This window comes from Oenanthe melanoleuca, chromosome 26, assembly GCF_029582105.1.
Source record: "Oenanthe melanoleuca isolate GR-GAL-2019-014 chromosome 26, OMel1.0, whole genome shotgun sequence".
Classification (NCBI taxonomy): Eukaryota; Metazoa; Chordata; class Aves; order Passeriformes; family Muscicapidae; genus Oenanthe; species Oenanthe melanoleuca.
In genome coordinates, this window is record NC_079359.1 from 1240822 (window position 1) to 1262462 (window position 21641).

General features: G+C 54.8%; 1 protein-coding gene across 4 annotated transcripts in view; it reads left to right on the top strand.

Annotated features, from left to right (window-relative positions):
• Positions 1-21554, top strand: part of RASSF5 (Ras association domain family member 5) — a 28226-nt gene extending 6672 nt beyond the window's left edge. For 3 of the 4 annotated variants that reach the window (XM_056511152.1, XM_056511154.1, XM_056511153.1), the window contains 5 exons: positions 3268-3377; positions 16542-16655; positions 17475-17772; positions 18039-18154; positions 18720-21554. In XM_056511152.1, coding sequence (XP_056367127.1) covers positions 3268-3377; positions 16542-16655; positions 17475-17772; positions 18039-18154; positions 18720-18872 — 791 coding nt within the window. In that variant the 3' untranslated portion in view covers positions 18873-21554. Of the gene's footprint in view, positions 1-3267; positions 3378-6318; positions 7213-16541; positions 16656-17474; positions 17773-18038; positions 18155-18719 lie in introns of those variants that run through there. The other variant, XM_056511155.1, reaches the window with a different exon arrangement.
• Positions 21555-21641: the final 87 nt, after the last annotated feature.

The following is a 21641-nucleotide window of genomic DNA, read 5'->3' on the forward strand; positions in this document are numbered from 1 at the left end:
CTGCAGGGCTGGGGCTGGCTCAGTGCCCTGGGGGGTTTCAGGAGCACTGAGCCCCTTCCCTCTGTGGCTGCTGCTGCCCTGTCCCTTCCCACTGTCCTGGTGCCACATCCTGCTGCCACCCCTGAGGTCACCCCAGTGACGCCAGGCACGGGAGCAGCACCTCAAGCTTAAAAAAAAAAAAAAAAAAAAGAAAAAAAAAGTTTTCAAAATGCAACCTCAGGTGCAGCCTTGGAGCTGTGTGAGCCCCTGGAGGATTGCAGAGTCTGGAAGGAGGAAATCTGCTGTTTTCAGACACCTGTGCAGCCTCCTCCTCCTTTTGTCCCCATTCCCACTGGGGTGGAGTTGGGAGATGCCCCTTGGGGTCTGTGTACCCTGGGGTGGGATGGGAGGACTGGGGTGGGCAGGATGTCTGAGACACTTCCCTGGGAGGGTGGGAGGCCCTGGCAGGTCCCAGGCCAGGCTGGAGCCACCTGGGATAGGTGAAGGAGTCCCTGCTATGGCTGAGGAGCTTTGAGGTCCCTTCCAACCCAAACCTTTCTGTGACTGCAGTCGTGTTTAGGCACCAATGGCAGTTTATATAAGGCTGGATTAACCCATTCTACCCCCCTGAGAGACTTTATCTGGGGAGAAAGGGAAATTCCCTTCAGCCACCCAAGTTTTTCACAGCACCATGACCTTTCTCTCTCTTTTTTTTTTCAAGAAACTCCATTTCCAAGTGTTCCATTGTTTGACTGGAATGGAAATTATCTTCAAGCCTAAGTGGAGGCATCCTGCTCCTCTTGGCAAACTGGTCACGTGGCTGCTTCCTAAAGCTGTGCAGGGTTTCTAAAATTAGTGTTCCCCATCGGATCCTGGTGATTAGGCTGTTAATAGGTGATGGTGACTAAGGAGGTGTCACACTTTAATCCCACAAAGCAGTGCCACAATGGGCCTGATCCGGAGGAGGAATTGGGAATTGGCATTTCTGTGGTGCTAATTACCTGTGCCAGACCTTTGGCTGCCTTTGCCCTGCACTCAGGGCAAATCTGAAAAAAATCTGTGAAAATCTGGGCTCACAAGGGCAGAGGGGACATTGTGGAGGTGGCAGATGCTCAGGTAAAACCACATTCTCCAGCTGGCAGCTCCAGCAAAGATTTGGCCAATGTCCCCCATTAAAAGGCTTTTCCAGTTGCTGGAAAGGTCATGCATTAAATTAGTGTGTAACTGCAGCTTATCTCTAATTAAAAAAAAAAAAAAAAAAAAAGAAGCCAAATCTCCCTGCTTTCCCCCAGGCTTGTTTGAGACAACTGACGTGGAATAGGAGAATGACAGACAGCTCATGCCAGATGAATGTTAAATGATAAATGATTTCCCTGTATCCCCTGGAGATTGATGCTTCCCCCCTCAGGCACCAGCTTCTCTCCTTCATTCTCAGGCACTGGAGAATTCACCAGAGCTGAGCAGAAATCAGTTTCCAAACCAAACATGGGATATTCCTTTGCTTTCCTGCAAGCCCCAGACATTCAAAACCAATGACCCAAATGCTAAAGGAAAAAAAAAAAAAAAAAAAGGGAAAGGAAGAAGAAGGGAAAAAAAAGAAAATGTGTATTTAAAAGGCAAGTTCAGTGGCTCTTGGCAAGGTCTTGGGGCTGGTGCAGGACAGGCACTCACATCCCTCTGTGGACTGAACTCTCTTGCCTTGCTTTTAGGGTATAATTATTTTTTTTCCAGGTTGGTGACCGCTCAGGAATTCTGGGCAGTGTAAAAAGTAAATTTAAGGCTGTTTGTATGGCAGTTAAAAATTAAAAGGCTCAGATGGGCTGTTAAAGTGGAAGGAGGTTGTTCACTGCAGCCAGGAGGGTTTGGAGGAGCTGGGACTTGGAGGGAAGGGGTTGCAGGAGTGGTGGCCATGAGTATGGGATAACTGGAGCTGGCTGTGCCAAACGTGCCCCTCTGCAGCTGGGGGTGAGCAGGACCCGTGCCTGAAGGGGTTAAAGCTGCTCTGTGCAGAGTCAGCTGGGCATGAACGGGTTAATGTCTGACACTGGGGCAGTATCCAACAAAAACAGTGACAGAAATGCCTTGGTGCACCTGGGGACAGGGTCAGAGCCTCTGCTGGGGCTGGGATGTGTCCCTGCCCCCTCCAGGGGTGGATTTGGGGCTGCTGGGGGCAGATCTGGGTTTGGGGCTGCTGGGGGCAGATCCCCATTTGGGGCTGTGGGGGACAGATCCCCATTTGGGGCTGCTGGTCACAGATACCCATTTGGGGCTGGGGGTCACAGATCCCCATTTGGGGCTGCTGGGGGCAGATCCCCATTTGGGGCTGGGGGTGACAGATCCCCATTTGGGGCTGTGGGTGACAGATCTGGATTTGGGGCTGCTGGGGGCAGATCCCCATTTGGGGCTGCTGGTCGCAGATCCCCATTTGGGGCTGTGGGTGACAGATCTGGATTTGGGGCTGCTGGTCACAGATCCCCTTTTGGGGCTGCTGGTCACAGATCCCCATTTGGGGCTGTGGGTGACAGATCCCCTTTTGGGGCTGCTGGTGGCCTCTGCCACCCGAGCTGGCCCTCGGAGGTTTCATGTTTAGTCCCTGGCACAGAGCAGCTGTGGCTGCCCCATCCCTGCAAGTGTCCAAGGCCAAGTTCTTGGAGCATCCTGGGATGATCCTTAACGTCCCTTCCAACCCAAACCTTCTGTGCTATTTAGTGACCTTAAACAGTTTGACATCTGTCCAGCACATATTTCCCCATGGTGGGAGGTGAAGGATCCTTCCCCGTGCACTGGCCAGGCTTGTGCTGCAGGTGACACCTGCCAGGAGCAGAGCTGGCATGGGCTGTCCCGTGGTTTGGTGGCATTTGGGGATTTTTCCATCCTTTATGTACCAGAGAGGCAGCGAGGTGCAGGAATGGGGCTTGTGCTGCTCCCTGCATCCAGGAACTGAGGATTCCCTGAGAGACAGAGAGAGGGGGTGGGAGCAATTTTTGCTCTGGATGAGGTTTTCTGGTGCCTCTCCTCACCTGCAGGAATGTGCCTGAACAGGGACACGTATGATCAGAGGGACACGTGTGTTCAAAGGGACATGTGTGTGAACATGGATATATGTGTGAGTGGGGACATGTGTTAACAGGGACCTGTGTGTTCAAAGGGACATTTGTGTGAACACGGACACGTTCCTGCTCCATCTCTGCCTTCCCTCTGGCTGTGATCCGTCCCTGGCCGTGTCCCCCCGCTGTCCCCCGCCCCGCCCGCTGGGGGTGCCTCACGCTGTCCCCTCTGTCCCCGCAGACTGCAGGTACACGTGTCACCAGGAGTGCCGCAGCCTCATCCAGCTGGATTGTCGCCGGTGCCAGAGCCAGCTGTCCCCGGAGGGCACGCTGCTGCCAGCCTGCGGCCAGGTAGGCGGGCAGGGGTCCGGGGGGCGCAGCCCGGGCTGGGTGTGCTCATTCCCTGCTCCAGGGGGTTTCCAGGAGGGAGGGCTGGGCAGGGCTCGGCTGGGAGTGTCACCGGGAGTGTCACCGGGAGTGTCACCGCTGTGCCACCTGCAGCCCGCGGTGCCCTGCCCGTGGCAGAGGAGCTTTAAGGTTCCTTCCAACCCGAATTGTGTGACTGCAGACCTGTGCTTAGGCACTGATGGGAGTTTATATAGGACTGGTTTAACCCATTTTATCCCCCTGAAAGGCTTTATCTGGGGAGAAAGGAAGGCGTGCTCTGCCGTGGTGAAACGTGTCACCGAGCTGCTGTCACCCGGGGCAGAGCTGTGGGACGGCCCAGATCCCAGTGCCTGCAGGGCTGGGATGCTGGGGTACTGGGATCCTGGGATACTGGGGTACTGGGGTACTGGGGTACTGGGATGGGATGGTCCCAGCACAGGGAGCACAGAGATGCATTTTCAGCACCCCGAGATGCATTTCCCAGGGCAGGAGCAGGGATTTCCAAGGAGTGCTGGCTGCCAGCCTTGTCTGGGGAGTTCCAGTGGTCCTGGGGGATGGAGACTCTTCAGTCAGTGTTAGGATGTGCAGTTAATCCTGGCTTACTCCGGAAGGCTCAGCTTTGCTTTAATCCTGCAGTGTCTGGGGCTCCTGCGTGGGCGGCACAGGCTGCAGGGCCAGGGAGGCTCTCACCTCACTGGATGAGATGGGAGATGCTTAAGGCAGGGCTGGGAGACCTGCCTGGAGTGGATCTGGCTGGGATGGAGCTTTTCAGGCTCTGTGTGCTTTTTGGAAATGTTTGGGACAGCTCCTCAGGGAAGTGCTGGAGTCAGCACGCCTTGAAGTGTTCAAAAAATGAGGGGATGTGGCACTTGATGATCTGGTTCAGTGGGTGTGCTGGGATTCAGTCAGAGGTCTTTTCCAGCCTTGATGGTTCTGTGGTTCTGTGTTTTCTCCCTCATTACAACCCCCTGTTTATGTCCCTCTTTGTGGAGGACCTTGTGCAGAACTGGGCATGGGAACATTTTGCACTTTTCCAAGGACAAACACAGGGTTTCTGTTTGGGGTGTGGGGTTTGGTTTTCATCCATCCTTTGCTGGACAGCTGCTGCTCAGAATAAAATGATCAAGAGGGATCTGGAGTGGGATGGGATTGATCTTCCTAAATTCTGCATTATAAAATGTCTCAGTGGGTTTTCCACTCCAGGTGTTTGTTTAAGGAGGTGAAGGTAAATCTGTGTGTGGTTGCATCTCCTTAGGATGTCACTGGGCTTCCCCCAGCAATGCTGGGCTTTGGAAAAATGAGAAAGGCTCAGGGTGATCACCCCAGCCAGGGTTATTGATGGCCCTAATAACAAACAGGGAGCCTGTGCTTCGTGGCCATCCATCACCCTGCCACGGCCCTGCTGTCCCCTGGGCAGGGGGAGGCATCCTGGGAAGCAAAAGTGTCTCTCCAATTCCAGCAGCAGACAGAAATCCATCAGCCCTTCCCAAAGCCCCAGCTGGGGATTGCACCTTGGAATCCTCAGCACAGCAAAGCCCTGGCTGGGATCCCATGGCCTGTGCTGGGGTGTGTGGGCTGGTTTGAGGGTTAATGAGGGTAAATCTCTGCTGTGAAGCTCCATTATTCCTTATGGATAATGGATATTCAGGGACAAATCATTGCCAGGTTTGCTTGATCTGAGCAGGCAGCCACGTTCCTGGAGGGTTTCTGTTGGGCAGGCAGGTTTTGCTGCTGGGAAAGGAGGACGATGGAGGGAAAATAAAGTCAATATTCCACTAGGAGACTAACAGGATGCCTGAATACAGTGGCAGGAGGGGAAGAGGCCTGAAAACACACGAAAAAATTAATAGCTGGCATAATTGGAAGTCATTAAATCATATTATCAAAATTAAGCAAAGCGGAAGCATCAGAGAAATAACTATTTTAATACCACCTATTTAAAGGCTGTTACCATGTAATACCAGGCATTAATAATTTGGGCTTTGATCCAGTTAAGTATTTAGGAGTGTTTTACATTTGGGTCCCAGATCAGCCTCCCAGGGTGACATCCAGACTCTGCTGAAGCTGCCAAAACCTCCTCTGCTCTGGGCAGCAGCTGAGTTTGCTCCCTGATTTGGCAGGGCAGGACCCCGAGGTCAGTTTGGGGTCTGTTTTTTTTTGGGGGGTCAGTTTTGGGTTTGGGGGCTGATGTTCAGGTAACCATTACCTGGAGCTGCTGCTGGACAAAGGGCTCAAAGTTATTTGGTTTATTTGGCTTTGTTGTGTTTTTTATGGAGCTGATGTCCCAAGCAAGGAATAAATGAGGGATTCTTGGAGAACCCCATGGAGCATCCAGAGGTTGCACCTTGGTTCCCCTGGGAAATTTTTGGGCTGAGGCTTCAGAGAAGACCCCAGTGCTGATGCTCCCAACACTCACTTTCTGCTGGTGTTGCACATGCTCAATTTAACCTTATTTCTCCTCTAAATTTATCCCTGTGGAGCAGAGGGAGTTGTGCTGCAGCAGGAACACGCTGCTGCCATAAGAACGTGGCTTTTTTATTCCCTCTGTAAATAAGGCACTTGGATTCTTGCCTTCCCCTTTCTGAGCTGCAGATGTTGCCAGGCTTTCCATCTCCATCCCTGTTTGTATTCATGGGGTGCTGCTGTGGTGGGCACAGAGCTCTCAAAGCCTTGTAGCAATTGAAGTTCTTCAGCAGATACAGCTGGGAGGGTTTGGAGCAACATCTGCAATCTGTCAAGAGAAGGTTTTGGTGCTGGGTGGTGGCTTGTGGTGAGAAGGTCTGGAGGAGCAAGTTGAGATGAGATTTTGGGAAGAAATCCTTCCCTGTGAGGGTGGGGCAGGCCCTGGCACAGGATGCCCAGATGTGGCTGCCCCTGGATCCCTGGCAGAGCCCAAGGCCAGGCTGGACACTGGGGTTGGGAGTGGGAGGTGTCCCTGAGGGCAGCAGAGCCCTTCCCTGCCCAGCCCCACAAATCCCTGTGATCCTCACCAAGCAGGAAGGTCAGGGCTGCTGTAAAAGCAGGACCCAGGAGCTGAGCAGCTTTTTCCCGGGCTGCAGTCGAAGCTGCCCCAGTCTGGGTGCTGGAACTGCTCTGAAATCAGCTGCAGGACAGGGAGGCGCCCGCTTGTGATGGCTCCGGGCACTCCGAGGGGTCTGAGCTGCATCCTCACCTGCCTCCCCCCTTCCCCACCACCTCCCTCCCCTCGGGTGATGCCGCAGCAGGCACGGAGCAGCCCCCATCCCTCCGTGGCACCGCGTTTCGGGTCTCCAGGGTGATGCCAGGGATGCCCAGGGGCCAGGGCCGAGCCCAGCACCTCGGCTGCGAGCGGGGTGAGAAATTTTGCAAGAGGAAGTGGCCGGGCTGCGGCCGTGCGAGGCGAGGGCAGGAAGGGGAGGCGATGCTGCCGCTGCCGGCGCTGCTGCGCGGGCACCCCGGGAGCGCACTGGGAGCGCACTGGGAGCGCGCTGGGAGCGCTGCCCCTTCCATGCTGGCCCAGCGCCGCTGCGCAGGGAGGGCTGCGGCGAGGGAAGGGTTACCCGGCACGGCTGCCTGTGGAGCAGCAGCAGCTCGGCAGGATGAGCGCAGGGAGCCGGTGAGCGGCGAGCCGGGGATGTGAGCGCAGCGGGGACCCCGATGGTCGCCGGCCCCCCCAGCCCCTCGCCCCTGCCCGGCTCCCATGACCATCGGCAGCAGCATGAGCAGCGGCTACTGCAGCTTGGATGAAGACCTCGAGGATTGCTTTTTCACGGCCAAAACCACCTTCTTCCGCAGCGCGCAGAGCAAGGTCCCTGCCAAGGTAACGCGGGGCCGGGGATGCCGGCGGTGCCGCAGGTTGGGGTGCGGGCGCTGCCAAAAGGAGCTGGTGCGGGGTGCAGGGCAGGGCTGCGGGCAGGGAGGGGGTTCTGCCCTCTCCTGAGGGGGTTCTGCCCTCTCCTGAGGGGGTTCTGCCTCTCCTGTGCGGGGTCTGCGCCGCTGCGGGTTTTTCTCAGCCGGGTTTCCCCGTTCCGCGGGGATTCACGCCGCCTCTCCACGGGGTTTTTTCAGCGTTAGGTGAAATCCTTACAGCAGCCTTTAGGCAGCTGTCAGCCCCGGGTCAGGGATCTGTGGTTTGGCCTTGCAGGATCTGGGGGGAGATTGCACCTGTGCGGTGGATGGGAAAGTTCAGGGCAGGATTGATGTGTGGACTGATTAACACGATGATGAACGTGGTTTTCTGGGAGCCTGGGGCTGCGTGTGCCTGCCTTGGACAAGGACAGAGGGTTTGGCTGGGCAGTGCTTCACCCAGGATGAGATTCGTGTCTCAGCAAGGCTGCTTCTCAGTTTTTAAATGTCTCTTTAAAAAAAATAAATAAATTAAAAATCCCTGTCATGAACTTTGGGGCCCCAACCAGAGCTGAGATAAAAGGAGAAGGCACTGCTGCAGAAGTGGGAGTTTCACACGGGAACAAGAGCCCTGCAGCACCCAGAGATCAAATCTGGCCCCGGGAGCAGCATTCACTTAAAATCCTCCTGTAAACCACCAGCTCCTGCTCAGCCTCTGCTGTGTTTGCACCCCTCAGCAGGTGCTTTGGGGTTCAGCTTCCTGCAGCAGCTCCAAGGGCTCTCCTTGACCAGGGGGAGCTTCAATCAGCTGGGAATTTTATTGAATTTCTCTGCAGACATGGTTTAAGAGGGGAGATTCCCCTCTAGCCAGCAGCTCCCTCTCGCTATGATTAACAGACACGTCGTGCTGGTTTTTAAATGTCATTTGATGATTCATTTGTGTAGGACATGGAGGAGATTGGGGTGCTGGTGCAGCCAGAGCTGCTCTGTTTGAGCCAGGGCACTGCAGATCCTGGGGGGCCTCTGGGAATCAGCCTGGTGCTGTTGCTGTTTGGGATTTCTGCCTCTCAGAGGGGTCAGGGGCTGCTGCAGCCCCTCTTTTGCCCAGCTCTTCACCTGGATGTGAGCAGCGTGGGTGGCAGAGCTCAGGCTGCCAGAGAAGATGGAGCCTCTCAGGGTTTGGTGTGGTGGGGAGGAAATGGTTCCTGTGCATGAAAAAAAAAATCCACATGCACTAAATATGCTGCTGAATGCAACTGGTGTTGTGAAAGGAAGTGGGTTCTCACAGAGGTGGAAACCACAATCAGGCCTTGGTGGAGGAAGGTTTTTGGGTGTTCATGGCTTGTTTGGGGCTGTTGGTGGCGCAGGTCCTGCAGGAGGAAGAGGAGGTGGTGGAAATGGAGGAGGTGCTGGACATCTCTCCGGGGTTTTGATTCCCTCCCTGTCTCTCTCTTGGCACCTTATCTAAGTGATAATTATTGAATGTGGAACATTATCCCCCCTGCAAGAGCTGTGTGTGACAACAACTCTGTTTTTCACCACCTGCTCCTGGGCACGGGGTGAAAACCTCAGCTGAGACCCCAGGGTGAGCTAAGGTGTGGATGTGTTTGGGAATGATGATGATTGTCCCTCCTGGGAGGCCCAGGGGTGATTCCTGAGCCAGGACAGGGCAGGAGGAAGCTAAATATGGATAATTTAGGCATTCATGTCCTGAAAGACACAGGAAACATCTCTGGGGAGGAAATGAGGTGTGGGTGGGTAGGAGGGGACACACAGGCACTGCATGGAGTGGGATTTGGTCTGTGGGATTACAGAGACAATTTTTCTGATTGAAACAACTGTATTAGTCTGTAGAAGAGCCACTTTCTAGGAATGCTGTAATTCCTTTTTATTTTCAGAACCATCAGCGAAATCACTCTTCATTAGCAAAGAGCTGGTTTAGATCAGATGTGACCTCACCCCTGCAGATCCATTGCTTTGCATTTTCAGGCCTCTCCAGCTGAATGGCTCCAGTGGCTTCTGCCTGAAGCCTGACTGCTTAAAACTCTGCAGAATTGCTCTTGGAGTCCTGCAGCAGTGGCTGCTGAGAGAGCTGCCTCAGGGAGGGAAGGGAATGTCCAGGGATGGGAAGCACAGAGGGAAGGGATCTCCAGGATCCCACCCAGCCTTGCCCCATTCCCCCAGGGCTGGCTGGGTTTGGGGTGCAGGGTTTTGGGATGCAGGGTTTTGGGGGGCAGGCACCCAGCTGGGGCTGGGCATGGCCAGCCTGGTGCAATGCAGAGAGCCCCAGCCTGGACCCCCTGAGATGCAGCTCCCTGGGAGGACCTTGTCAGCTCTCAGTGCTGAGCTGAGATGTGGCAGGAAAATCGGTTTCTAAGCGAAGTCTCCATGGCAATCAAAACACTGAGCCCGTCTTCACTTGCTCTAACCTCTCTGAAATGCAGCAGCCATCCCTCTCCCTGCTCTAGAGCAGCACAGCTCTCTGCTGCTCTCTGAACCCCAAAGTAAAGCACAGCACCTCAGCTGAATTTCTCAAAGGGAGGGAAATGTTGGGGGTATTTACATTTTTTGGGGTTTTGTTTTGATACAGATCTCTTGTATGATTCTCCCCCCTGCCTGTCTATGCTGGAGCAGTGGATCCTTTCCCAATTTAAGTGCTGTGAACACTGGGAGTGGGTGTTGAAGGGCAAGTGTTGGGTGTTGTGCAGGGATGGAGAGCTCTGTGAGAGCAGAAATGTCCCAGCTCTGGTGACAGCCCTGTCCCCAATGTCCCCAAGCTGCCACCACTCCCTGCTGCAGCTGAATTTGAGATTTGAGCTGCTGGTCCTCAGGATTCTGACTCAAATCTGAAACATTCACATTTATTTCCAGTCCTTTGTGCTGGGCTGTGTTTGTGGTCTCAGGTGATGCTGCTCTGAACTGCAGCTCCACAGCCAGGGACACTCACATGTGCTTCTCCAGGCTTTGTTTTGTGGTGTTTTAAGGCAAATCTTCCCTTAATAAGCAGAAAAATTGAGGATTGGTGGCCCAGCTGATAAAATCCCTTCAGAGGAGATGTCTGAAATGCTCCTGCAGTCTGAACAAGGAGCCAGAGGGAGAGCTTGGCCATGGTTTGGGAATTCTGGCACAGCCTGGCTGCTGGGAACGGTGATGGAGCCGTGCCCAAGCACCCCAGGGAGGATTGGCCACTCCTGCCTCCAGGTCAGCCTGCCAGAAATGCAGTGCTGGGCCAGATCCATCCCCAGCTCTGCTCTTCCAGTTCATGTACCAAAGAGCTGTGAGGAGAACTGGCAGGGGGCACAGGGATGGTGGCCCTGGGGCTGCAGGGATGGTGGCCCTGGGGCTGCAGGGTTAGTGGCCATGGGACTGCAGGGATAGTGGCCATGGGGCTGCAGGGATAGTGGCCATGGGGCTGCAGGGATGGTGGCCCTGGGGCTGCAGGGATGGTGGCCCTGGGACTGCAGGGATGGTGGCCCTGGGGCTCCAGGGATGGTGTCCCTGGGGCTGCAGGGATGGTGGCCCTGGGACTGCAGGGATAGTGGCCATGGGACTGCAGGGTTGGTGGCCATGGGGCTGCAGGGATGGTGGCCATGGGACTGCAGGGATGGTGGCCCTGGCTCCAGGGTTGGTGGCCATGGACTGCAGGGATGGTGGCCCTGGGGCTGCAGGGATGGTGGCCCTGGGGCTGCAGGGTTGGTGGCCCTGGGGCTGCAGGGTTGGTGGCCATGGGGCTGCAGGGATGGTGGCCATGGGACTGCAGGGTTGGTGGCCATGGGGCTGCAGGGATAGTGGCCCTTGCTCCAGGGATTGCTCACCACACTCAGACTTTCTGCCTCTGCTGCTTTCCCATGCCTGGCTTGCTGGTGAAGCCACAGTTTCAGAGCTCCTGGAGTGGAGCTGTGCTGGGACAGCTCCTGGGTCCCACCTGGAGCTGTAATTCCCGAATCAGGGGCCTAGTGTGATGCAGAGCTGCTGCCTTGGCTCCTTTAAAAAGGTTTTTAAGTTGGGAGTTGGCTTGAGAAGGTGAGAGGTGCAGGGAGGGTGCTCTTTGAATGTGGGGTGTGTTCCTCCTGGCATCCTTGTAAATGGAAATATCCGTCTCAGGAGGTTTCCTTGTTGCCTCTCTTGGCTTAGAATTCTCCTGAGAGCTGTCACCAGCATCTCGGTGGCCCCTGGGTTGTCTATAAAAGCCTGGCAGGAGTTTCCAGCTCATGAGCTGAGTGCTGGCTAGCACAGGGTGGTGCCGGTGGTGAGCCCTGCCCAGCCCCGGGCCATGGCTTTGTGTGCCACTCCTGCCCCTTCCCACAGCTCTGGGGCAGCTTTTGTCCCGTGCAGCATTGGCCCAAGTGCCAGCTGGGCCCCAGCCATTCCTTCCAATGGGCATTTCTCACAGCTGAGCAATAAATGGGGGTTTGGGGGGCAGGGGAAGGGCACGGGGGTCCTGTGCTGCTGTGGATGTCCCAAATTCCTGTGTCCAGGCTGTGCTGGCAGCCCGGGTGTCACTGCAGGCAGCACTGGGTTCTGTCACAGGGCAGTGTCACAGGGCTGGCAGAGCCCTCAGTGCTGAGTCTGGGCCGTGCCTCACCTCTGGCCCTGCAGTGCTGTGCAGCAGGTTTTCCTTCTCCTGTGGTTTTCCTGCTGGTCACACACAAGGGTGGCAGTGGGAATGTGCCCATTCCTCTGGCTGCCACCCTGATGTCCTGTGCCCCTTCCTGTGGCTGCCACCCTGATGTCCTGTGCCCATTCCCCTGGCTGCCACCCTGATGTCCTGTGCCTGTTCCCCTGGCTGCCACCCTGATGTCCTGTGCCCGTTCCCCTGGCTGCCACCCTGATGTCCTGTTCCTGTTCCCCTGGCTGCCACCCTGATGCCCTGTGCCCGTTCCCCTGGCTGCCACCCTGGTGTCCTGTGCAGGTTCCCCTGGCTGCCACCCTGATGTCCTGTGCCCATTGCCCTGGCTGCCACCCTGATGCCCTGTGCCCATTGCCCTGGCTGCCACCCTGATGTCCTGTGCCCGTTCCCCTGGCTGTCACCCTGATGTCCTGTGCCTGTTCCCCTGGCTGCCACCCTGATGTCCTGTGCCCGTTCCCCTGGCTGTCACCCTGATGTCCTGTTCCTGTTCCCCTGGCTGCCACCCTGATGCCCTGTGCCCGTTCCCCTGGCTGCCACCCTGGTGTCCCAAGCTGGGACACTGGCCAGGTGGTCCCCAGGGGTGGCTGAGCTGGCTCATCCCTGTTTTCCAGGCAGGCCCAGCAGGGTTGAGGTGCAGATCAGAGATGTGGTTTTGTTACCAGCTCGTTTCCTCCTGTCACGGTACAACAGGAAATGTGGCAACGGTTTATGGTTTAAAGCTTCTGTTTTTCTTCCTTTAGCCAGAATTGCAGATTCTGCATCAGAAACTTTGCACAGCTGGGGGTTGGGGTTGATTTGTGTGGAGCAAGGAGTGGCTGATCTGGTCACGCACTGCAGGAGGAGCAGCACTGCTCTTCCCAGGCTGTGCTGCTGCCCTATGGGCTGGTTTGGGGCTGGAAGCAGAAAATCAGAATATTTAGCTGTGCAGGACTGGGATGGGTGGGTGCTCCCTGCTTGGGGGCTCGTGGTGCTGCCTGGCCTGAGCATCACTTGAGTGGCAGGAGGTGAAGGGTTGAGCCCTTGGATCCCCAGTGCCCTCTTGGGGCTCCCCCATCCCCAAACAGCTCCTGGAGCTGGGCTGGCCCCACTCTGGATCCTCTGGGGCTGCAGTTTGCCTTGGTTTTTGTCTGTGGCTTCACTGTGTGTCCCCAGGTTTGACCCAGATGCTCCCTGTCACTGTTCCCGTGGTGGGATGGATGCATGGAATAAATAATCCAAGTTTATTTCCCTGGAGTGGGAGGGTGTGGCAGGGGGCTGGGCAGGCTGCAGGTACCCTGAGCTGCCCAGGGTGGGGAAGGCAGGACAGCACAGCTGGGCTGTGCTTGTGACAGTCTGCAGTGAGGGGACATCGTGTGACAGCGGTGCCAGGCCCCTCCTGCTGGGAGTGGTTTGGGTTTCTTGGAAGCCAAAACCCTCCTCACCTGCCTGTGCCTGCTGCCAGGCCCTGGGCACTGCTCCAGGCTCCTGCTGCCTGCTGTGCCTGTCCCTCCATGGAAACCCAGCTGCTCCAGGCTCCTGCTGCCCTGCTGTGTCCCTCAGCTGGGAACATCCCACCTGGGGACAGACAAACTGCAGGGACAGGGACAGGGACACGGACAGGGACAGGCAGAGCTGCTGGGTTTGCTTTTGCCAAAAGCAAAACACACTTTGTGTGTGTCTGGATGAGGGATGCAGGGATGGAGGGAGGGATGATGGATAGATGATGGATGGATGGGTGCAGGGATAGAGGGAGGGATGATGGATGGAAGGATGATGGAAGGATGCAGAGATGCAGGGATGATGGATGGATGGATGGATGCAGGGATGGATGCAGGGATGCAGGGATGGATGCAGGGATGCAGAGGTGGATGGATGGATGCAGGGAGGGATGGATGAGGGATGCAGGGATGGATGAGGGATGCAGGGGTGGATGGATGGATGCAGGGAGGGATGCAGGGGTGGATGGATGGATGCAAGGATGGATGCAGGGATGGATGGATGGATGCAAGGATGGATGCAGGGATGGATGCAGGGATGCAGGGATGGATGCAGGGGTGGATGGATGGATGCAGGGATGGATGCAGGGATGCAGGGGTGGATGCAGGGGTGAATGCAGGGATGCAGGGGTGAATGCAGGGATGCAGGGGTGGATGGATGGATGCAGGGGTGGATGCAGGGATGGATGCAGGGATGCAGGGGTGGATGGATGGATGCAAGGATGGATGCAGGGATGGATGGATGGATGCAGGGGTGGATGGATGGATGCAGGGGTGAATGCAGGGATGCAGGGATGGATGCAGGGATGCAGGGGTGGATGCAGGGATGCAGGGGTGGATGGATGGATGCAGGGATGCAGGGATGGATGCAGGGATGCAGGGGTGGATGGATGGATGCAGGGGTGGATGGATGGATGCAGGGGTGGATGCAGGGATGCAGGGGTGGATGGATGGATGCAGGGATGGATGCAGGGGTGGATGGATGGATGCAGGGATGGATACAGGGATGCAGGGATGGATGCAGGGAGGGATGCTCTCCGTGCTGGGCTGTGTTTGTGCCATGGGTGATGTTGTGGTGCCCTCAGCTCTGCAGCTGCACCTCTCTGTGTGCAGGGGGGACAGTCCCGGGGGTCCCCTGCCCTCCCTCACTGTGCCTGGGGTGGGGGCAGCACAGCTGTGCCTGTCTCAGTGCTGTGACATGGGGAAGTGCAGGGTTTCTGAGAGTTCATCTTCTGTTAACTTATAGGGAAGGGGTGGGGTTTTTTTTCTTAATCTTTTTTTTTTTTTTTTTTTTTCCCATCATGCCACTTTCAAATTCTCAACCCTCAGCATGATTTCTAAAGATGATTTTTAAGGACTCCCCTGCCAGCCCAGCAGGTGTGTGTGGCCAAGACCTGGTACAGTGTGAGCCAGAGGACTCTGACAGATTGGGAAGTTCTGATGAAGGGATATTTATGTGCAGGTCTCAAACAACCCAGGAAAGCTTTGCATAGAATGGTTTGGGTTGGAAGGGACCTTAAAGCTCATCCAGTGCCACCCCTGCCATGGCAGGGACACCTCCCACTGTCCCAGGGTGTTCCAGCCTGGCCTGGGACACTTCAGGGATCCTGGCACCTGTGCCAGCCCTGCCCACCCTCCCAGGGAAGGATTTTTCCCCAATATCTCATGTAAATCTCCCCTCTTTGAGTTCAAAGTTGTCCTGGCACTCCATGCTTTTGTCTCAAGCCCCTCTCCCTCTCTTGCAGTGACTGAGGTGCACCCCAGTGTCACTGGAGTCCCCTGGGTGCCTGAGGTCTCCAGCTGTTCACTGCTCTGGAAATTGGGAACTCATGAATTGTCACTGGGAATGGCCTCAGAGAATCCAGGGCTCCCAGTCCCAGCACTGCAGCTGCCTTGCCAGATTGCAGCCAGGGCTTCAGCTTGTCCTCTGCTTGATCCTCCTCCTGGAAGAAGTACCAAGGGTAGCCTTGGGCAGTATTGGCTGATTTACAGCTTGCTGTGTCCTTGTCCTGTGTGCTCTGGGGCTGCCTGTGAGAGACAAGCTTTGCTCCCCAAGCTGCCTTTTCCCCCTTTTTTTTCCTTCTCAGAGGTTACAGTTTTCATTCTGAGCCTTCCCAGCCTTGATGGCACATCCCTTCACGCTTCCTGCTCCCTGCTAATGCCAGCTTCAGAGCAAGCCCACATAAAATCTGGGCAAAATGAATTCCCAGGCTGTCACCAGGGAAGGTGGAGAGTTCTGGGAAGGCAGCAGAGCTCGGAGATCAGCCCACTGAGCATTGCCCAAGACACAGAGGCTTGTTTGCTGCAGATGGAGCAGATAAAGCAGGCAGTGCTGTCCAGACCTGCCCTCCTGGCTGGAGGGGAGCCAGGGGAGCTCTGGACTGCAGAAGTGACAATTTCTTCATGAAAGGGTGGCCAGGTGTTGGAACAGTCACCATCCCTGAAGTTCAGAGGGCTGTGGATGTGACACTTGGGGACATGGTTTAGTGGTGCTGTGTTGACAGCTGGGCTCCATCTCAGAGATCTTTTCTGACCTTAATTATTCATTAGTGACATTTCCATGGGTAGAGCCCACCTACAGGTCAGATCATTGTTTTTGGTGGAAATTCCCCCAAACCTGGGTGAGCAGCAGTCTCTGGGTGAGCCCAGAGCTCACTGAGCAGTTTCTGGCATGGGCTGGGATGTCTGGAGTGGCCCTGCAGTGCCTGATTTATTCTCAGTCACACTGCCAGCCTGCTCCTCGTGTGCTTTTATTGCTCTGAGCTGTAATCTCCCAAGCTTTGGGCAAGAGCAGTGAGAGATTTAACTCCAGGTTCTGCCTGGGTGAACCCACTGGAAGCTGCTTGGGGAGTCAGAGCTGTGAATACTGGAAATAGGATGGGATTTTTCTTCTTGCATGGCAAGAAGGAAATAAATGCTCCCAGGTGCAGGTGGCTTTGCTTTAGAAGTGGGTTTTAAAGGCTGCATTTTTTGCCCTGGGATGTTTTCCTGCTCTGTGTCAACACCTTTTTTGTGCTGCCCTCCACTGCCTGTCCCTGGTGGCAGAGGTGGTTTGGGGTTGGGAGGTGGCATCCTGCACATTCAGGGACCATCCTCACCTGTGTCATCACTGTGCAGGATCCTTCCTGCTTTCCCAGGAGAACAGATGGAGTGTTACCCAACACAAAAGCAGCTAAAGCCCCACTCTTGTGATTGCAGAATGTGGCACAGACGGTAGAAGAAGAGAAGCCCGAGCCTCCGACCGTCCAGGAGATCAAGCAGAGGATTGAAAAGTACAATGCAAAGGTCACCAACTGCCTGTTGATGAAACTGGTGTGTACTGGGCTGCCTTCCCCTCACACACACAGACTGCTGCTGGTTTCTGTGGGCTCTGAACGGGGCCAGCCTGTGGGGAAGGTGTCACTGGGGTAAGGGTGGCTGTCAAGCTGCTTTTCCTCCTGCTTGGCTTCACTGCACCCCAGGTAACCCTTCCCTGCCTCCATCCCTTCCTGCTGGCACTGATCTCTGGCAAGGAGTTGCCAGGAAAGTCTTGTCCCAGATGGGTGAGCCCCAGTGGGGATGAGTCATGCTGGAAGCAGGGCTGCAGTTCAGCAGCTGTTGGGAATGGGTTTAGGAACACAAAACCTTTCTAGAGAGAGATGCTGTGCCCTCACTCTGCCAGGCTTCCTGGGTGGGCAGAGCAGAACCAGGCTTTTCTCCTGATTCCTGCACTTTTGTGGAGCTGAGGGTGGGGTAAGAGACCTGTGGTGGGAGTAGCTGATGTCCAGGGATGATCTGTTACATACATCCCTTAAATGGGGAATAAAACATAAGGAATAAGTTTGGGACATCCTGCTGAACCAGGGATTTTGAATCCATATTAAGTGCAACTACAAATTCCATGTAATGGAATTTCCATAACTGCCTCATAGCAGGGCTGGTTTGAAATCAAACAAGATCCCACAGTCGAGAGGAAGGGATGAGTCATTCAAGAGAAAATCAGTAGTGACTGTCCTGAAATTACTGGGTATTTTTAACATGATTAATGAGAAACACTGAAACTCCCAGAGCAGGGGCAGCTGCCAGCCTCTTGTGGTGGAAGAAGGGCTGGAAGAGCTGCCTGGAGGCTGACCTGTGTGTGCTTTGCCCCAGAACGACGATGGCACCTACACTGGGTTCATCAAGGTGCACCTGAAGCTGCGGCGGCCGGTGACTGTGCCGGCCGGGATCCGGCCCCAGTCCATCTACGATGCCCTCAAGGACGTGAACCTGGCAGAGATGACAGACAAGAGAACCTCCTTCTACCTGCCCCTGGATGCCATCAAGCAGCTGCACATCAGCAGCACCACCACGGTGAGCGAGGTGATCCAGGGGCTCCTGAAGAAGTTCATGGTGGTGGATAACCCCCAGAAGTTTGCGCTGTTCAAGGAGATGAGGAAAGATGGGCAAGGTGAGTTCAGGGCCTGGCACCTGCCTGCTCCCCCTGGGGTGGTGAGTTTGGCTTCTCTTTGGTGTCCTGTAGGACTCACTGGGGTGTCAGGAGGTGATGCTGCTCAGGTTAACAGGGAATTGTTTTCAGAAGGGGCTGAGACCTTCCAGGATCCTTACAAATCTGTGATCGAGCCCTGTCATCCTGAGCATCCTTTCCATGCTCCAGCTGAGCTTCCCCTGCCCTGGCAGCCCTGATCTCACTGGGGGTGTCTGCTGTCCTTGCAGTGCTTTTCCAGAAGCTGCCCCTCACTGAGTACCCGCTGTACCTGCGGCTGCAGGCGGGCCCTGACACCGACGTGCTGAGCTTTGTGCTGAAGGAGAACGAAACGGGGGAGGTCGAGGTACGTTGGTGACTTTCCTTGGTTCTCACACTAATGTGGAGCACTCCTTCCCTCTGAGAGGGCTGCTTGGTCTTTTACTGCTCCTAAGTGGTCTGATTTTTTAAAACAGTTCAAAATTGAGCTGGGAAAATGCTGAGGCCACTTTTGATGGCCACTCCATAATCTGTTGGTGGAACCCAGCAGTGCCGCCCCAGGGTTAATCCTCACTAATTAGATTAGCTGAGCACTGTTATAAGTAATCCACTAATTTAAGTAAAAGCCAGGGATAGTCAGGCAATAAATCACAGTAAGTTTTTGGTTGAAATCTTGCTCCCCACCATAGTGAAGCAAATGCTGGGAGCTGCTGCATCTGCAGGATTCTGCTTCCTGTGCTGTGGGGTGGGAGGATTGGGACAGTCCTTCATTCTATAGTCCCTTATCCCATCTCTATCACAAAATGAGGTTAAAATCCCTGAGATCAGACACATTTCAATGTATTTTATTGCTCCTCCTCACAGATGCAGAGGTAAGAACCCACAAAGCCCACCAGGTGTGTGCTCACTTTGCCTCTGTGCTGCTTTTGCAGTGGGACGCGTTCTCCATCCCAGAGCTGCAGAACTTCCTGATGATCCTGGACAAAGAAGAGAAGGAGAAAATCCAGCAAGTGCACAGGAAGTATGAGAGGTTCAAACAGAGACTGCAACAGACCCTGAAAGAAGCCAGAGGCAAACCTGGATAACCTTCAGGAGGCACTGGGCATCAGACTAAGCTAGAGACTGTTTTTAAATGAAAAGACTTCTCAGGACACCTTAGTAGTCATTCTCCCTCTTCAACCTTCGTAAGGACTGGCTCCCTGCACCCCTAAAGCGACCCTATTGCATTTTCTGCTTCTGAAACCTCTTCTCCCAGGACCAGAGCCAGTCCAAGGACAGGAAGCCTGTTTTTAAAACAGCTTCAACAAAGCAAACAGAGCTGCTGGTTGGCTGTGCAGCCGTGCCACCCGCTGCAGAGGCTGCGTGGAAAATCCTCGCTGTGACACCCAGCAGGACCCAGCTGCTGGCTGAGGTTTTGAGCAGCTCCTGCTGTTCCTGCTCCTCCCAGCGAGCTGCTTGTTCCTGTTGGGAGGTGCTGTGGCCCACAGTGCCCTCGTGGCCCAGTTCTGGTTTCGTAAGGAGGGCACAGGAAGCAGCAGGACGAGGGGAGGAGGTTGTTGCACCAAACCACGTGGGTGTTGCAGCTCTGAGCAAGCCCTGGGCTTGTTCAGGGCTCAGGCAGCCAGGGAAATGCCAGGTTATGACACCAAGGCAGCTGCAACACCCCAACAGTCTGTTGGTAAATATTGCTGCAACTTGGTGATAGTAATTCCCAGGAAAACCATTCATTTTGATTCTATTTGACTTCTGATTTTGAAAAGAGCTGAATTACAGTAACTGTCCCTGATGCTTAGCTAAGTTAGCCATTGTTTCACCAGTTCTCTACTCTGTAGGAATTGGGACTTATGTTTCCAGAAATTCTGTTTGAGAAGTGTAAAGGTGATGGTTGGGGCACAGGCTGAGGGTTCAGTGTTGACGGTTTAGCAATACACGTCCATCAGAGGAACCCAGGAAAGCTCAAAACCCCTTCACAAATCAGATTTTGAGCTGAGAACGTGCCTGGCCCCGAGGGAGAGGAGCCCCATCCAGGGCTGGGGTGTGGAGGTGGCACCAAGTAAGGGAATTACAGTCCTTGGATGCTTTCTGCTCACCTCCCCTGTGCTTCCAGCCCTGCTGTCCCTGTCACACCCTCCCTGTGCCCTGTTCTCCCTCCCCACTCTCAACTGGTGCTGTTCCCAGGATTTGCTGTCTCTGGGGAGTCAGGAGAGGACAGCAAGTCCCTCTCTGCCTGTCTCAGGGCTCCCACCAGGCCAAGCATCCCTCAGCAAATCCTGGAGCTGCAGGCTCAGTCCCTGGTGCTGAGGAATCGCTGCTGGGCTGGGAAAGCTCCAGGGGTCCCTGGGGAGAGGATGGGCCCGTGTTTACCCTCAGTGCTTGGTCCCAGGCACGCTGCACACAGCCAGGGCCAGCCCTCCCTCTGGTCACACACAGGGAATGTCACTGCTGGGCTGGGATGGAGCAGGGACAGGTTTGTGTGCTCATGAACAGCCCTTGGAGCTCCCTGTGGCTGCTGTGACCCCACCTGCGCCCAGGGCGAGGGGAGCCAGCAGGTTTTTGGGAATGGGAGGACTCTCAAATTTACCTCAGTGCCTTTTTTTTCCCTTAAGTGTGAAAAGTTTGCATTTGGGCTAAGGAGGAAGCTGTGCAGAGCCCTCATCCCTCCTGTCCCACAGCAGGGGTGTGACGAGCCCCTTGTGTCCGGGCAGGGATGAGGAACTGGTTTGTTTCTTGCTGGAAGGTGACTGCTTGGGATGTTATTCTTTTTCCAGATTTTAAGTATGTTTGTTTCTAAACCTTATGAGAGGAACTGCATCACTTGGAGCCCTGGGCTGGTGTGAAAGGCACTTTGTGCCAGGCTCAGCTGCAGTTGTGTCAGCAGTGAGGGTTTGCTCGCAGGGCTGTGGTGCAGGAGCCTCCAGTACTGTACTCTACACCCAACGACCTCTACCAAGGGCTGGCAGCCTCAGAGCAGCACTGGCCACGCTCTGGGGCTCTCTGGCCGGCTACTAGCAGGCTTAGCACTTCACTGTTCACTTGTGGAGTCCTTTCAATGCCGTTTATCTGGTGCTTTGAGCCTTGACAGCACCGTATAAATACTTCAGTTCCACCGTGGGGAAGAACGCTGTAAAAACTGCCAGTGGCTCTCAGAGGGAAGAGCCACACGCTTGGCTTGAAATCCCTTTTCTTTCTGGCTAAAAGTTGTGCAGGTTTCCTTTTTTTTTTTTATTTTTTTGGTGAGTTTTGGTGTCCCCTCTCCCTTCCTGGCCCCAGCATGTCTTGGACAGTCTGTGGAAGGCATGGCTTCGTATGCAATCACTGTGGATGCTGCTGAAAACCTCCTGCCACCAGCAGGGCTCGCTCGTTTGGTTTTGATTTTCAATTTCAGGGGCATTTGGAGAGTTGGTGGGTGCTGAAACTCAGATTCTCATGGGTCACTTGAGCTGTTTCTAGAAGTATTTGCCCCATCTTTAATCCTGTTGGCAGTGCCTTTGGTTAGCAATTGTCTCGCCTAGCTCGTGTGAGTTTATTTTCCATGGCTACTGTAAAACCTGTAAAATAATGTGTATAGAATGGAATAGTAGAGCTTCTATGGCAAAGTGAAATGCATTTTTGCAATGCTGTAATTTATTTTTACTACTCCCTAGTGATCCTATGGCATTTTTACAAAATGTCTCACTCTCAGCTTTTTTTGAAGGTTCTGGAACTATTTGTTCATATGCAGACAGTGTAAGAGACAATGATAATAAAACTGTCAGTAATTAAAGAAATCTCTTGGCCTTCTTTTTCTGGTCCCCTCCTATGGAACTTCAGTGGATTAAATTCAAAGGGAAATACAGGAATCCTTCCTAGAAGTG